Below are 17076 nucleotides of genomic sequence, written 5' to 3' on the forward strand. Positions count from 1 at the left end.
AAATAAACACCACGTAACTATGGCGGACCAGTACTCAACTATTTCTCTCCTTCGAACAACCCTCAGACTGAGTCCGCCATACCAAATGTACCGTGGACAACATTGATGAAAAAATAAGATTTTTTATTCTAATATTGTTGTCATGTTTATTTTTTATTTTGGGTTAAATACATTGTTTTTATGTTATATATCATACATATATGAATTACTGACGGGATAAATTAATTCAATAAACTCTCATAAATAAATACTTATGTGAGGTCTTTGTTTTTTTTCTTTTTTTAAATAGCTAGAGGTCTTTGTTTTTGTAATTTCATTTATTTTACAAAATTCTCATTGTTTTTGAAAATAATTTATTAATATTTGTCATATGCACGGGAAGAGCGGTTTGTTTTCCAGCGAAAAGAAAAAAAGAGAACGGGTTTTCCCCATTTGTTGTTTTTTTTTTCCGCTCTGATTTATCTTTAATTTAATTAATTTAAGTTTAATATAATATTTTGGCAATATTTTCCTGGGAGGCTAAAAAGAAAGACGAGGAGGAAGAAGAAGGAACCAGCATTATATATGGAGCACCCAAAGCATTCTCTGCTCTCTGTGAACCTCTCGCAGCCTCTTACCCAGGTAGGTATTCAAAACCCTAATTTCACTTTCTCTTATTGAATTCACTTTTCTCTCTCTCTTTCTCGAATTTTCCCTAGAAAATCACGAGGATGAAGATGAGAAACGGCTATCCCGAGCTAATCGAATTACTAAAAAAAGCTTTTCTTAACCAAACTTTTCTTTTCTTTTCCTTTTTTTCTCTGAATGCGTGATTCGATTTCTCTTTTCGAGAATTTGCTCATTGATTTTATCTGCACTCTGTGTGTGTGTGTGTGTTGTAGGGTTATTATTAGTTTTCGTTAAGTGATTGGATGAGCTTGTATGTGAAAGTGAAGCCAAGAGGAGGTTCACTCTTGTCATCATCATCATCATCATCTAGGTTGTTGTCATTGTTGCCTTCATGGCACAGCAACAATCTTCCCGACTCAATCGTCTCCTTACTTTGTTGGACAGTATCCTTGATTTCTGATTGTTCTTATCTTACGAATACTGTTTATGCTCCTTCCTTTTTTTCTTTTGTTGCGTCTCTTCGGATCCTAATTGAATAGTTAGTACATGTTCTCCTTAATTTTATTTTCCTTTCTAGCTGGTTCAACACAAGCTACTCGGCTTACTGCTGCCAAGCAGATCGGGGATATTGCCAAGTCTCATCCTCAGGACTTGAGCTCTCTTCTGAGAAAGGTATATTCATGGATGTTTTATTTTCTTCGATTTCTCCAATCCTATGGAGGGCGGTCGGGCAAGGTTCTCATCCTGGGGTTTACTTTTTATGGATTAGGCTTCTGATTACATAGATATAGGGATATGGTTGATAGTTAGTTATACAATGTAAATTAGTGATAATGGTAGTGGAAAGTTGCATAAATAGTAATTCGTCATCTTTCTTCTAGACCTTGTATACTGCCCTATGTGCTTGGTATCGGCGGGTAGACAGAAGAGACTCATTGATCCAGATGAGTTGAAGCCTACAGAGAATATAATGTGATGTGTGGTTTAGCTGGGTACAAATGTGTCATCCCCTGTTCGGTGGGTTTACTTCTGACATGTATATATATATCACAAGTCCCTGCATAGCTAGATAAAGTTCTTTATAGAGTTGTGCACAACTATGAATCCTAGGAGCGCCTCCTATTGTTTGACAACTAGTTACAACACCTGTTCTAAAAGACTGTTGTCAGCTTAACTTAATTTTTCCGGGAATTAGGTTCTGCATCACCTCCGTAGTAAAAAGTGGGATACAAGGGTTGCTGCTGCTCATGCAATTGGTGCCATTGTTCTGAATGTCAAACATACTTCATTGAGTGAACTGTTAAATTCTTTAGCAACAAAGTTGAGTGAGGCCGGGATGTCTGATAATGTAGATGAAGTGGTGGCTTTGCGCAATCTTCAGTCCAAAATTCTAGCAAATGCTCCCTTCAGAAGGTTATTATTTGCTATGTTACCCAATACATATGTTTTTTAATCATCTAATGTCAAGACTTCTTAGCTGGAGTTTTAGATGTCTTTGTCATCTTAAGGTTTCCCGATGTCTTTTAATGTCTCTAACTTTTGGCATATGCTAACAGCTTTGAGATGAATAAGGTTTTAGAGTTTGGCGCTCTGTTGGCATCTGGTGGACAGGTAATTTCTCATTTTCCATTTCTTACTTGTCTACGTCATTCTGTAAGATTTTAGCCCATTCTCTGATGTAATTTCTGCATTGGTATCTTGTCTTTAGGCCTAAGCAAACATCTTTGTGGATTTACATTTTTGTCAGTCTTAATTCGTTTGGAATAAGTAGGCTACTGGAATGACATTAATTTTGACGGTAATCTGGTTAGGTTCGTGGAGTGTTTTGGTTTAATTAATTTCTCTCGGCATCATAAAGAAAACATGTTGGATATTCGTTAGTTTTGAATTCTATAAGGTTTTGTTGAGGATCACATCGTTAGCATGATTGAAACTATTAGTGAGATTTAATCACCAAAAATATTCTCTTTCAGATGCCCATAGAATTTGTTAACTGCAGTTCCATTATTTGGCCTCCAGAAATCCTACTACTGTTCCTTGCATTTGTTCTTTTTCTTCGAACTTTTGAATTTAGGGGAGCATGTGAAACCTTCTGTTTTTGCTCCCTTTATCCTTACCTTTTTTTCTCTTCAAATTTTGTTGATTTTCTCATAAGATACGTTGCAGTTCCTTTGGTATAAACTAAAAATCAGATGATAGTCAAAATTATTAGTCATTTCTGACATGAAGAAACTGTCTTTGTTGCAGGAGTACGACATTTTGAATGACAATTCCAAGAATCCAAGGGATCGAGTGGCTCGTCAGAAACAGAATCTCCGGCGACGTCTAGGTCAACAGCTTCTCCTTTTCTATTAATCAGTTTTCACGGAGAGTGTTATTATTGTCCAGTTTCATGAAAAAAATGCTATATAGCAGGCTAGATTATATGTATAAATTTTGAGAAATTAGTATAATCGTCAATCAATTCTAAGTCCATTATCTCAGTACTATTTGGTTCTACATATTCTTTGTCCTAAAATATTATGTGTTTGACTTGATTGATGCATCTATTGAACATATTTCTGACAATCTATGAAACAGGTTTGGACATGTGTGAGCAGTTTATGGATGTCAATGAAATGATTAGAGATGAAGATCTTATTGAGCAGAAGTCCAGTGCTCCTGCAAATGGGGTTGGAAACAGATTATACACAAACTATTCTCCACATCAAATTCAACAATACGTTTCAAGAATGGTTCCCCGTGTCAATTCTAGGAGGCCAAGCGCAAGGGAATTGAATTTACTGAAACGAAAAGCAAAAATAAGCACAAAAGATCAAGCTAAAGGTAGCTGCGAAGTATCAGATGTGGAGATGCCATCGTCTCATGTTGCCTCAACCTCAAAAAGAATATTGTCCGACTCGTTGGAGTCTAACAAGGTATTTGGATTATATACACTCATAATGACGGATAACCAACTTCCAGAATGTTAGTACAACTTCAGCTCGTTTTAAGTGACGGACATAAGACTTGTACCAAACTGAAGCCTTAGTAGTAGATGACAGATTCAAATTTGACTTATACTGCTTTCTCTTATGGTGTACAGTCTCTTACGAATGTATAGTCCAAATTTTGTTTTAGCAATAATCAAGCTGCATAGGGTTTTCTCCTTTGACTTGTTAGATTCTATGCACTCTTTGATTTTTGGTGGACCATATTTCCTACTGTCTTATCACTCCTGTATGTACTACTTGAAATTTCGTAGGCAGATATTGGTAATGAGGATGACATCGAGCCTGATGAGGATGGAAAATGGCCTTTCCACAGCTTTGTTGAGCAACTTATTCTTGACATGTTTGACCCTGGTAAGGTTCAAGTAATTCTGCCATATACACTTTGGTTTTTTATTGAGTTTTAGTAAAGTTGGCTAATAATCTGATATTGTGTTCAGCATGGGAGATTCGCCATGGAAGTGTAATGGCTTTAAGAGAAATATTAATGCTTCACGGTGGTTCTGCTGGAGTGTCAACAACAGAGTTTAGCTCAGATAATGAGTTGGAGTTGAAAGAAGTCTTGAATAAAGTATCACGAGAAAGAGAAATTGACTTGAATATGCATGTTTCAGAAAATGAGCTTGAGCCAGTTCGGAAAAGACCTAAGATTGAGGATCCATCAAAATCATATATTGATACCACTGTTTTGGAAGTTAGCGGGGGTGACTACAATATTAATGTTAAAGATGAAGATGCTGAGTTTTTACTACTACCATTGAAGGTCAATGGTCAAACTAACTCCAGTTCTATAAAAGTGGAACCTCAATCTTCTATTGATGGCTCGTCATCTCACTCTGAAATAAACAATGTGGCAGAGGCTAACAATCATTTTGAAGATAAGAGTTATATTGAGGAAGCGGTTATACCTATGCATCAGGAAGAAAATCTCGAAGTGTTGGATTTGGTTAAACAAGCTAGGCATTCTTGGATAAAAAATTTTGAATTTCTCCAGGATTGCACCATTCGTTTCTTATGTGTGCTTTCACTTGACCGGTAAGACTTTGGTATTTTATCCGAGGTTTTCTTTTCCATGTTTAGCTGTTTCTGCTTCATGGCATCTGTGGTATCACGATTGTTTTAGAAATCTAGTTCTGATACTGGCTGAGATTTAGTTGGTCATTTCTTAGTTAATGATTATCTTTCTCTCTACTGCAGATTTGGGGATTATATATCTGATCAGGTAGTTGCTCCTGTGAGGGAAGCTTGTGCCCAAGCACTTGGTGCTACTTTCAAATACATGAGTCCCTCGTTGATTTATGAGACATTAAATATTTTGCTTCAGATGCAGGTAATATTTTATCATTTCTTTTTAACCTACTCAAAACTAAGAAACTTGTTGCGGTCACTATAAATTGTATAACTGTTTAGTAATCTTTGTCATATTTATTTTTTCAGCGCCGGCCTGAATGGGAAATTCGTCATGGAAGTCTTTTGGGCATCAAGTACTTGGTTGCTGTGCGACAGGTAAAATCCAGCACGTGGTTGTTAATTACACATGTTGGAAAACTGAAAAAGGACATTTTTACAGTCTTGTTTTACCTTTTCCCTGTCTGGATATTTTTTTTTTTTCATTCATGATATGTAATAGTATTTATTCTGAGGCTCCGTGTAGCTTACTTGACCTCTTGAACTGTTCTTGGTTGTAGAGATGCATGTCCAGTGTTAGTTTTTCTTTCTCATTCTCCCCTGATTTTTCCTTTTGCAGGAAATGCTTCAAGATTTGCTTGGCTATATCCTTCCGGCGTGTAAAGCAGGGTTGGAGGATACTGACGATGATGTGCGGGCAGTTGCCGCTGATGCTCTTATACCGGCAGCAGCTGCTATTGTCTCTTTGAGAGGACAGACATTACTTTCCATTGTCATGCTACTGTGGGATATCTTGCTTGAGTTGGATGACTTAAGTCCATCAACCAGCAGGTAAGCAAGTGTAAAATTACATGCTATCCTTGTTTTCTTGTGATTTTGGAGTTCTCTGAAGGAGATCAATTGTGAACCAGTGAAATATTTCTTGCAGTGTTATGAACCTCCTGGCAGAAATCTATTCCCAAGATGACATGACCCTGGTGATGCACGAAGAACTATCAGTGGGGGAGGAACAAAATATTGACCTCAATGAAATGGATCATGTTGAGAGTTTTGGAGAAAGAAGAGATATCAAGGAAAGCCCTTATGCATTATCAGCTTTAGCCCCTAGGTTGTGGCCATTTACAAGGCACGACATCACATCAGTTCGATTTTCTGCTATTCGAACTCTGGTAGGTTTTTATTGTTTATTCTACCATAGATCCTCTTTTTATTGTAGCCGCTTGCATAATTTACATGTATCTTGTGTCCTTGAGTTTCTCTGGCCTATCAAATTAAAGTGATAAATCCCTTTTGTTTACTTTGGAATATGCTTTATTCTATGTCCCTTTCATATGCTTATAGCGTGGTTTCCTAATTTTCCCCTGGTAGGAACGACTTCTTGAAGCTGGATACAGAAAGAACATTTCTGAGCAGTCAAAAAGTTCTTTTTGGCCATCTTCTATTTTAGGGGACACCCTGAGAATCGTCTTTCAAAATCTTTTGCTTGAATCAACTGAGGAGATTTTGGAGTGTTCGGAGAGAGTGTGGAGATTATTGGTTCAGGTACTTAGTAATGAAAAATGTTGCTTTTCTTTCATACACTCCTAATTTCTTTCTATGCCTTTTTTTGTCTCCTTCTTCACTCCTAAGTTCTTTGTTTGCATTGCACTTCAAATTATAGAGTAGTTTATGGTCACATGTGGCATTTACTCTTGATTTGTAAGATTTTGGTATTAAGATCGACAATGATTAAAATGTATTTGGATCTGAACCTTTTCTTTTATTAGTAGCTGGATGCCTTTTACATTCAAAAATTTTACTCAGAGCCAAAGCACTTAATGGCAGGTACATGTCAGATGTTGTGAGAATCATGTTGCTGATTGCTTACTAATTTGAGTCGTGTAGTGAATCTACCTGAAAACGTGTTATTGTTATTATCTTTTCGTTGTTTCAACATTTAAAATGTTCAGTGATAGTCTATTTTTTTTTGTATATGGGCCTTGATTATCTCTCATTTTCTTCTTATTCAGTGCCCAGTGGATGATTTAGAAGACGCTGCAAAATCATATGTGGCTTCGTGGATAGAACTTGCAGCTACTCCTTATGGCTCCACATTGGATGCTACAAAAATGTTTTGGCCAGTAGCCCCCCCTCGTAAGAGTCATTTCAAAGCTGCTGCTAAGATGAAAGCTGTTCAACTTGAGAATGAAGCTTCCAGTACTCTGGGATTTGATTATGCAAGAAGTTCTGCTTCCCTCGAAAAATATGAAGATGCTTCTGCCAGGTCCACTAAAATTATCGTCGGCTCAGATATGGAGATGTCAGTGACCCGCACGCGGGTAGTTACAGCATCTGCATTAGGTATCTTTGCATCTCGGTTGAGAGAGGGTTCAATGCAGTTTGTAGTAAATCCACTAAGTAGTACGCTTACTTCTTTGTCTGGTGTTCAGCGCCAGGTATGCATCTCTATCTCTGTATCTCGTTATCATTAAACATAGGTAGCATGTTTAGACTAAACCGCCGGCTTTGCAGGTTGCGTCCATTGTGCTCATCTCTTGGTTCAGAGAAACTAAATGCAAGGTCCCTTCTGATGGAAGTGGATGTCTCCCTGGTTTTCCTAGTCCTCTTAAAAATTGGCTCCTAGATTTGCTAGCTTGCTCAGACCCTGCTTTCCCAACTAAAGACGTACATCTTCCTTATGCTGAGCTCTCAAGAACATACACTAAAATGAGGAATGAAGCTTCTCAGTTGTTACATACAGTTGAAACCTGCCATTGTTTTGAGAAGTTATTATCAACGAATAAACTCAATGTGGAGAACGTGAGTGCTGATGGGACAATCGAGTTTGCAACAACACTAGCTTTGTGGAACAAAGAAAGTGCTGGAAATGAATCCTTAGAAAAGCAAGTTTTTGAAGATGTGGAGTCATCTAGGCAACAGCTATTAAGTACTGCTGGTTATTTGAAGTGTGTCCAGGTACATTGGGATCTCTATTTTTTCGATGATTTATGTGCTATTTTAAGTCTTATATTTTAAGAATTTCCATTTCTCGAGATGAACCATTTATTTCCTATATCTGGACTTATGTTTATGCAGAGTAATCTACATATCACTGTCACCTCCCTGATCGCTGCTGCAGTTGTTTGGATGTCAGAATTTCCTGCTAGACTTAATCCAATAATCTTGCCGCTGATGGCTTCGATTAAAAGAGAGCAGGTAGCAACTATAATCTAAATGTTTGTTCAATGTTCTCTGAACTGAATACTGACTGTGTGCTGTTTCAAGGAACAAATCCTACAGCAAATAGCTGCTGAGGCTCTTGCAGAGCTCATCGCTTACTGCGTAGACCGGAAGCCAAGCCCCAATGACAAGTTAATCAAGAATATATGTAGTTTGACTTGCATGGATCCTTGTGAAACACCTCAAGCTAGCATCATTAGCTCTATGGATATCGTTGATGATATGGATGTTCTGTCCTCGCGGAGCAACGCAGGAAAACAAAAAGCAAAAGTCGTGTTGGCTGGTGGCGAAGATAGGTCTAAAGTTGAGGGTTTTATCACAAGGAGAGGATCTGAACTTGCGTTAAAGCATTTAAGCTTGAAATTTGGTGGTTCCTTGTTTGACAAACTCCCAAAATTGTGGGATTGCCTCACTGAGGTTCTTGTTCCCGGAATTCTTGCAGATCAACAGAATATTGACCTTAAAATAGAGTCTATTTCGGATCCACAGGTCTTGATAAACAACATCCAGGTATACCCAGTGAAGTGTTTGCATTATTTGAAGGTTTAGTTTTAGGGATATGCCACAAATAAAGCTTAATATTGAATATGCAGAGCTGTAACTTGGTGAACTTTTATTTTCTCTGTTTTTCAGGTGGTACGTTCAATAGCACCAGTGATGGAAGAAACATTGAAACCTAGACTACTCAGTCTCCTGCCTTGTATTTTCAAATGCGTTCGCCATTCCCATGTGGCTGTTAGATTGGCTGCTTCTAGATGTGTTATGACAATGGCTAAATCAATGACAGCAGATATCATGGCAGCAGTAGTGGAAAATGCTATTCCAATGTTGGGAGATTTGACATGCATTAATGCTAGACAAGGTGCAGGAATGCTTATTGGTTTGCTTGTTCAGGGACTGGGTGTAGAACTGGTTCCGTATTCTCCTTTATTGGTTGTTCCCCTCCTGAGATGCATGAGCGATGTTGATAGTTCAGTCAGGCAGAGCGTGACACGTAGCTTTGCTGCCCTTGTACCTATGCTTCCATTAGCACGTGGTGTTCCCTCGCCTGTAGGGTTGAGCAAAGATCTATCTAGCAATGCAGAGGATGCAAAATTCTTGGAGCAGTTACTTGACAACTCCCATATAGATGATTACAAGCTTTGCACTGAGTTAAAAGTTCAATTAAGAAGGTAATCTAGTCGAGCTTTGCACTGAGTTAAAAGTTAAAAGTTCAAAGTTCAATTATGATTAATTGAAAGTTTTTTTTTCTGTTCTAAGTGTCTCTGTCATTCAAGGTTTCTGTGTTGTTTTTTCACTGGTATTTTTTCTGTTTTTATTTCCTGGGTTTTCATAATTGCATCTAAACAAAATTTAGGGTTTAGTTTGTGGGGAATATTAGGGACTTTGAACTTATCGCTGGTGTGAGCAGGGTAGAATTCGGGAAATTTGGTCTTGTCCTCGCCCACCAAATTAGACGTATTCCATAATGTAAATTAATTTCTATATTGTTGAATTGATTCGAGAGGGAACTGTAACGCTTCCGAAATATTATCCTGGAATATTTATCAGTTTTCCGCTTTCAGGTATCAACAAGAAGGAATCAATTGGTTAGGATTCCTGAAGCGTTTTAAGCTCCATGGAATTCTCTGTGATGATATGGGGCTTGGTAAGACGCTTCAAGCATCTGCAATTGTGGCATCTGATGCTGCAGAGCGTCGCAGTTCAACAGATGGATCAGATGTTTTTCCATCTATAATTGTTTGCCCTTCAACATTAGTTGGCCATTGGGCATTTGAAATTGAGAAGTATATCGACCTTTCTGTGCTAAGCGTGCTGCAGTATGTTGGCTCTGCTCAAGACCGTGTTTCTCTCCGTGAACAGTTCAGCAACCACAATGTCATTATAACATCGTATGATGTGGTCCGCAAAGATGTTGATTATCTGACACAGTTTTCATGGAACTATTGTATCCTGGATGAGGGGCACATAATTAAGAATGCTAAATCTAAAATTACATCAGCAGTAAAACAATTGAAGGCCCAGCACCGGCTTATCCTTAGTGGAACACCAATACAGGTTACATTGGAGTGCTCAACTTAATTTTAATATGGGTTCTTTTATCTTGTTACAAAGTACCAATTTTCAGTGATATTGTTTCTTTTTTGCAGAATAATATCATGGAGCTGTGGTCCCTTTTTGACTTCTTGATGCCCGGATTTCTTGGGACAGAGAGACAGGTAGCGCTTATTCATATTCCCTGCTTTTATGTTGTTACAAATTACCAATTTCAGGCTCACTTTTGGAAGTTGTACTTTGGAGAAGTATTTTTGGATATTCTTTGTTGTCATGAACGAGAAAAAATGTGTTTCAGAAATGTGTTTCTCTTTATTGGGCAGTTTCAAGCATCTTATGGAAAACCATTGCTGGCAGCTAGAGATCCTAAATGCTCTGCTAAGGATGCTGAAGCGGGTGTACTAGCAATGGAAGCACTCCATAAGCAGGTAATATTATTTCTGGAGTTCGTCTTTTCCGGTTTTTTACTTTTCGGTGCAATTGTTGGGAATTGGTATCATTACCTGATAACATCTTTGTATCACATAGGTTATGCCATTCTTACTCCGACGTACGAAAGAGGAAGTCCTTTCTGATTTGCCAGAAAAAATCATTCAGGACAGATACTGTGACCTTAGTCCTGTCCAGTTGAAGCTTTATGAGCAATTTTCTGGTTCAGGTGCTAAGCAAGAAATATCTAGTATCATAAAAGTTGATGGGTCAGCAGATTCCGGAAATGCTGATGCTGCGCCAACAAAAGCATCCACACACGTTTTCCAGGTATATTGTTTGCTGCATTGAAAGGCAACATCAATATTTCTATCCACTCCCACTTATCACATTTACAGTATGGAGAGACCTGATTTATGTTTTGGTTTAAATTTTCCAGGCACTGCAGTACCTGCTTAAACTCTGCAGTCATCCGCTTCTTGTTCTTGGCGATAAAGTTACAGAGCCGGTGGCTTCTGATTTATCAGCAATGATAAATGGATGTTCGGACATTATCACTGAGCTTCATAAAGTACAACACTCTCCAAAGCTTGTTGCGCTTCAGGAAATTTTAGAAGAATGTGGAATAGGTTCTGATGCTTCTAGTTCAGATGGCACTATTGGTGTTGGCCAGCACAGAGTTCTGATATTTGCACAGCACAAAGTAATTACATATGGATTAATCCTACTTCTCTAATTTCTTCCATCATTATTTTCCAAAATCTAAGCATGTATGTTATGCAGGCTTTGCTGGACATCATTGAAAAGGACTTGTTTCAAGCCCACATGAAAAGGCGAGTTTGTGAATTCACTCTGTTTTTTTGGAGGACTCTGTTCTGATTAAGTGGTCTCCTATTTTCTGACTTGAAAAGTCTAAAAATTGACCAGCCTATTTTCGCTAAGTTGATTTTTGCTTAGCCTGGTTGTTGTGATTCCATGTTCCTCTCTTAATTTATATCCTTATATCTGTTTCTTTAATATGTTGCTCATCTGTTTTACCATATTCTGAAAAGCAGTGTCACATATATGCGACTAGATGGTTCAGTTGTACCGGAGAAAAGGTTTGAGATTGTGAAGGCCTTTAATTCAGATCCTACAATTGATGTTCTGCTCCTGACAACACATGGTATGCTTTTCTCCAACAATGAAATTCTGCTATTTTGAGTAGATACTCTGTTTAAGTTATAACTGAAATAACTTCTTTTTGCTCCTTCAGTTGGCGGGCTTGGGTTGAACCTGACCTCTGCTGACACGCTTGTATTTATGGAGCATGATTGGAATCCAATGCGTGATCATCAGGTAGAGGATTTATACATTTCTCTTTTGGCTTTCGTCCATGTTATTTGTAGTATTTCACTTGGCAAGGAGGAAGAATGTCGCATCTCTTCCATTTTTTAAAAAGACTATCTGGTACACACAATGGCGTATTGTTATGAGGGTTTGCTAATATAGAGGTGAACAAAATGTGGCAGGCGATGGACAGAGCGCATAGATTGGGACAGAAGAGAGTTGTAAATGTACACCGTCTCATAATGCGTGGCACACTTGAAGAGAAAGTGATGAGTCTCCAAAGATTCAAAGTGTCGGTTGCTAATACGGTAATCAATGCTGAGAATGCTAGTATGAAGACAATGAACACTGATCAGTTGCTCGACTTATTTGCTTCAGCTGAAACTTCGAAAAAGGTATACATTATATTTGATAGCAAGACTCTATCTGAAGAAAGCAGATTGGTATCCTCAATAATCGGGTCTTTTGTTTGTAGGGTGGTGCATCGTCGAAGAAAGGATCAGAGGATAATGATCAGATTACTGGAACAGGAAAAGGACTGAAGGCAATTCTAGGAAACTTAGAAGAGTTGTGGGATCAATCACAGTACACAGAAGAGTACAATCTTAGTCAATTCTTAGTTAAGCTTAACGGATAATGGCCAAAAAAATGAAGAATGTCTGTACATATTTATTCAGCTCGATTCAGGAGAACCCAACAATTTTGACGTTCCAAACACATAAAAAGGTTACATCCACTCTCTTTTTTTTTTTTTTCTTCCTTCTTTTGTTTCGTTGTCGATCTTTTTTGGACACATAGAGAAGAAATGATTTTAAATTATTAAAGGAGAAAACGAGAAAAGAGAGATTTGGAGACAGTGAGTCGTTGGTTTTGGCAATACGACCGGTCTAATGTTTGTGGCCGCCAAAGTAGTTTATGTAGTGATTCTGAATCGTGTAAATATGCTTTTTAACCTCAGCAGCTTTTCCTCTTCGGTTTCAGCTTTTTTTAGTTGGTTTATGTTACAAGTCTTCTTCTACTTTTTCTCTGTTACCTTGTTTTGTCGGTGTTCAAGTACAAAAGCATAAAACAGGTAAAAAGGAAAAAGCATTACTCTTTGAGTAATTGGACAGATTTCTCAAAATCGACACCTATTAAGCCATCATAGTATTCTTAAAGCAATATATAGTTTTCAAGAATTAACTAAACAAACTTATGGTGGTTTCAATGATTAAAACTTGAAAGCTTCATCTTCGAAATGGCTGATCAGATTATAATTCACACACAGAGATTAGTCTTTTTAGTTCAGAATTTCCCGATAATCAGAATAATAATTGAATTTTAACTTAGGAGGAAAACTTGTTTAGCCATCAATGAATCATCTCTTACCCTCTTATGAGTTAATACATAACCTTTTCCGTTTAAAAGAAAAACGTAATCTAATACAAGGAGAAAAACATTGCAACGATAACACCTGATCGCCAAATCGGACTCTATATACACAAATTCACAACCCCACACACAACAACAGTTTGTATCACAACGTGAGCCTAAAAAAAGATAGATAAATCAGTCAACAATGTCAAAGGAAAGAAAAGACGAGATAAGACTCGGATCACCAAATTTCATGAGCAAGTCAAGATACTGCATAGCTTCTTGAGGAGTAAGTCCCTCTAGTAAGAAATCAAAGGAGTTAGAGTGAGTCTCTCTCATAACTTCCAAGCCTTGATTCATCAATTTCTTCTGCTTCTCTTTCCCCATTTCAGCAGCTTCCACCATTGGCAACAAATCTTTCTCTTCCTCTTCAAAATGTGCTTTACACATCATCTGTTTTCGACAACACAAAGCTCAATCATTACAAAAATGTTTGAAGATTGGTGTTTTCTATTGTCTTAGTTTTTTACAATACTTGCCTGCAATGATTTGAAACGAGAAGCAAGACTAGAGAGAGCTTCTGAACAGATGCCAGAGTCCAACACTCCAATCGATTTGATATCTTCTTTGATTCCATTCATCATTGGTAACTCTCTCCCATGTTCTTCATTTGCACTTTTACACATTCCTACACACAACAACAACAACAACAACAACAACAACAAAAGATAAGAATTTGCAGAGAACAATGAAAATTCAAACTCAATCCCTAAAAAGGAAGCATTACCTCGATCAACAGATTCGAGAACAGGGAACAAGATTCTCTCTTCCATTTGAGCATGTTCAACCATAAGCTCTTGTAAATGTGTATAGCTCTTTGCGAATTTCCTAATCTCCATCTTGGGTGTTCCCACCGACGGATCCACAGCTCTTTTACCTCCACGCGCCGCCAGATCCTCCGACCATCTCAACATCCTCTCGATATGCCACAGCATGCTCCTGTGCTGAAGCCAAACCGCTCTCACTATCAAAGGAGTCGCTTCGTCGAAGCCTTCCAGATTGAACTTCCAAATCATCAGACGAGGCTCCGGGAACTTGTCCTCGATGTAACGGAGGAGAACATCCTGAGATCCTGACACAGTCTCCGATCCGACTTGAATCGTCGGCTTTTGGTCTTCCGATGGAACGAAACGGAGCGGAACTTTCTTGTGAAGGAGAGCGAATCGGAGATACGAAGTCACCAGACTGTTAGGTGGTCCGCACAGCCTCACAGTAGCGGCGAAGCTGACGGTGGCTGAGTCAGTTTTGGTGGCCAGAGGAGTGGGGATTCGCGGGGCTGAGACGACGGGGGCGGCGGAAGGAGGAGGTTTGACGACGAGGTCGAAAGGTGAGATCTCAGCCGTGGATTTAGTGGAGCTGGAGAAGCAAGTTCCCATTATTGTCTTTCTTTTTTTGAGGGGGTGCAGAAAACGAAATCTAGAATCTAGATACGAAGATGAAGAAGATGACGGAAGTTGGAAGTTGGAGTGAATTGCAAGAAATTGAGAGTGAGAAGAAGAAAGATGAGAGAAAAGAGTTTGTGTTTGTTTGGGTGGAGAAGAAAAAGGTGTCACGCCATTATCAATATACTACATTTGCCTTAAGCTTTTGAGATTCTCTCTATTTTTTTCTTTTCTCTCCCATTTAAAGAAGCCTTTCCCAAAACAACATTTAATTGTTTTTTTGACCAACCCATTCAATAAACACTGTATCATTTTGTAAAATGAAAAAAAAAAAAAAACAAGAGATTTCGATTTGTGCACTGTCGTCGACATGTCATAATCGTCGTGAGACTACACATGAACTTTTCTGATACTATTATTATGTTAAAACTATTAGTTGTACTATTTGGATTTAAAAATGATGTTTGATTAGCCTTGTTTCTTCACAAAAAAAAAAAAGAAAACAAAAATGTTTGATTAGCTTCTAAAATACAGCAGTGGTTATTTATTTTATTTTTTATTTTTGTCATCACAGCAGTGGTTAATTGTTTTTAGTAAATAAAAAAAGTATTGGTCTGCCTTTATTGTTGTTGATTCGTACACAAATCCCCACCACTGTCTCATACGTAGAATTGAGGATAAGAGAAAATATGTTTTCTTTTATACTTTTTCGATTTTTTCTTTGAATGTTTTTTTTTTTTTTTTGGTCTATGCGCCACCCTGATTTATTATTTTTTGCCTTTTTAAAAGAGATCTCATTTTAATTAAATCAAAATTGGCATTTTTGTATATGAATTGATCTAGTATCAATTTTAGAGGATCTGTATAATAATTATTGCGAGATAAAATGTCTCTTATTTAAAAAAAGAGATCTTGTCGGTAATTGTAATTAAGGAAACCAATTCTTGTTTACTTCGAAATGAAGTTATACTCCCTAATTTAAGTTTAATTTTGAGATAATAATCGGGATATCTTTAAGTATACACTATTAGGTTTAATTTAGATGTATGCATAGGTAGTAGCATCACCCTTGTACTTGGGCCACTGGGCACCTCCCTATTCCCCGTAATGTATTTTTGACAAGATGGTGATGTTTAGAAATTATTAGATTTCCTAACATCTCACACTTTCCTAAATTTGAGAATTGGATTTATAACACCAATGACATTTTAGCATCTTTTTCCTTTTTCTAATAACATATTATGTATATATTAAAACGCAATGAACAACAACACACGGTTTTAAATTGTTGTTTACAGACACTTTATATCGTATATCAAGATAGCGAATATTATTATTACGCAAAACAAACAGTTTTTGCTAGTAAAAAAGTCTTTTTATTAAACATTCAGTGCATCCTTAATAATGCGCCTCATAATGTTTACTTGCATATTAGCCATTTTCTCATGAGATTAAACATTCACTTTAACTTGAACGATGTCTCGTTAATGATATATCTTGGCATACACTCATACTATACATTCAAAGAATCGAAATATGGACATTTTCAAGAGTTATTTAACTCTTTCTTTCGATCACTCAACTTTTTTTTCTATTGAATTTATCTCAGATAGTTTTTTATTTATTTATATATATTCAAGTTTGATTGAATGTAATCCTTCATAGGCTAATAGTAATAGTATCAACTATATATACTCAGCAGGCCCGTGCCAGCTATTTTGGGACCTGAGGCCATATAAGCTACGACAGTTTCTTTTGATGCTTTTTTTTTTCTTTTTCTAATGAACTTTTCATCAAGTTAATGCTAATCAAGTTTAAAAATGACAACTAGAAAGGTTTTTTTTGTTGATAAAAATTCTGGAATTGCAGTAGAAAGTTAAAATATCATTTAGGTAAAGTTTGAAACAATAGATATGGATGGATACAAGTACGATAGAAGTATGGAACACCAAAAAGAGACCTTTAACAATATTTGCTATGCAGTGAAAAAGCTCTCTACTCCAAAATCATCATTCGCAGCTTTATTTTTAGCTTCTGTTGTACCTGAAACCTATATTATTATTATTATTTTGAAAACCTATATTAACCATGCAAATTAATGTACGTATCTCTAAAAATCTAAAAGCCTGAAAAATATCTAAGCTCAAACATTTCTATGATTCTGTTGATATATTAAAATGGTTTATGACCCCATATATATGCATGCAACTATCACCAAAGACCGCACTTCCTAGTGCATATAATGCGTTTTATCTTTGGTTGTTTGCTTATGTTTGTTAGTTATATCATTCAGATTCAGGTCCCAATGTTTACTTTAATCATTCATATATTGATCATTTAAAAAGCATAACCTTCCACTTATGCCTAAAATTCATAAGTCTTCCTGAAAATTGATTGGTTCATATTGATAAGCAATAAAATATCCCTTTATGAAATTATTTCATATTATCCGCTTTATAAACGAGAGATATCAAAGAGAAACGGTGTAGCAGACATGACTTTGTTACTTTATTTTGTTCCTC

At 37.1% G+C, this 17076-nt stretch overlaps 2 protein-coding genes across 2 annotated transcripts; one reads left to right on the forward strand and one right to left on the reverse strand.

Annotated features, from left to right (window-relative positions):
* Window positions 1–517: 517 nt before the first annotated feature.
* On the forward strand, window positions 518–12777 carry LOC17886793 (TATA-binding protein-associated factor BTAF1). The gene is made up of 29 exons (XM_006290420.2): window positions 518–621; window positions 882–1052; window positions 1187–1281; window positions 1805–2022; window positions 2166–2220; window positions 2857–2938; window positions 3190–3527; window positions 3854–3953; window positions 4040–4634; window positions 4797–4929; window positions 5037–5105; window positions 5347–5558; window positions 5656–5896; window positions 6096–6269; window positions 6737–7162; window positions 7239–7682; window positions 7803–7922; window positions 7992–8456; window positions 8580–9118; window positions 9512–10004; window positions 10097–10165; window positions 10325–10429; window positions 10530–10760; window positions 10870–11133; window positions 11214–11263; window positions 11486–11595; window positions 11686–11768; window positions 11942–12154; window positions 12235–12777. The coding sequence occupies exons 2-29, from the start codon at window positions 1001–1003 to the stop codon at window positions 12394–12396; spliced, it is 6138 nt and encodes a 2045-aa protein (XP_006290482.1). The 5' UTR covers window positions 518–621; window positions 882–1000; the 3' UTR covers window positions 12397–12777.
* Window positions 12778–13072: 295 nt separating this feature from the next.
* On the reverse strand, window positions 13073–14806 carry LOC17885728. The gene is made up of 3 exons (XM_006291345.2): window positions 13900–14806; window positions 13652–13800; window positions 13073–13565 (listed from the first exon to the last, which is right to left on the reverse strand). Exons 1-3 carry the CDS (start codon window positions 14546–14548, stop codon window positions 13308–13310), a joined length of 1056 nt encoding a protein of 351 aa, XP_006291407.1. The 5' UTR covers window positions 14549–14806; the 3' UTR covers window positions 13073–13307.
* Between the last annotated feature and the right edge of the window lie 2270 nt (window positions 14807–17076).

This window comes from Capsella rubella, unplaced genomic scaffold (genome assembly GCF_000375325.1).
Source record: "Capsella rubella cultivar Monte Gargano unplaced genomic scaffold, Caprub1_0 scaffold_5, whole genome shotgun sequence".
NCBI lineage: Eukaryota > Viridiplantae > Streptophyta > Magnoliopsida > Brassicales > Brassicaceae > Capsella > Capsella rubella.

What these genes read in the sequence shown, in the direction of transcription:
- LOC17886793 (XM_006290420.2), top strand. Translation starts at nt 1,001, where the DNA reads ATGGCACAGCAACAATCTTCCCGACTCAATCGTCTCCTTACTTTGTTG. An exon ending in TGAGCTCTCTTCTGAGAAAG is followed by an intron (nt 1,282 to 1,804) that starts GTATATTCATGG and finishes TCCGGGAATTAG; the next exon opens with GTTCTGCATCACCTCCGTAG. An exon ending in TGTTGGCATCTGGTGGACAG is followed by an intron (nt 2,221 to 2,856) that starts GTAATTTCTCAT and finishes TCTTTGTTGCAG; the next exon opens with GAGTACGACATTTTGAATGA.
- LOC17885728 (XM_006291345.2), bottom strand. Translation starts at nt 14,548, where the DNA reads ATGGGAACTTGCTTCTCCAGCTCCACTAAATCCACGGCTGAGATCTCA. An exon ending in TCTCGAATCTGTTGATCGAG is followed by an intron (nt 13,801 to 13,899) that starts GTAATGCTTCCT and finishes TGTTGTGTGTAG; the next exon opens with GAATGTGTAAAAGTGCAAAT. An exon ending in CTCGTTTCAAATCATTGCAG is followed by an intron (nt 13,566 to 13,651) that starts GCAAGTATTGTA and finishes TGTCGAAAACAG; the next exon opens with ATGATGTGTAAAGCACATTT.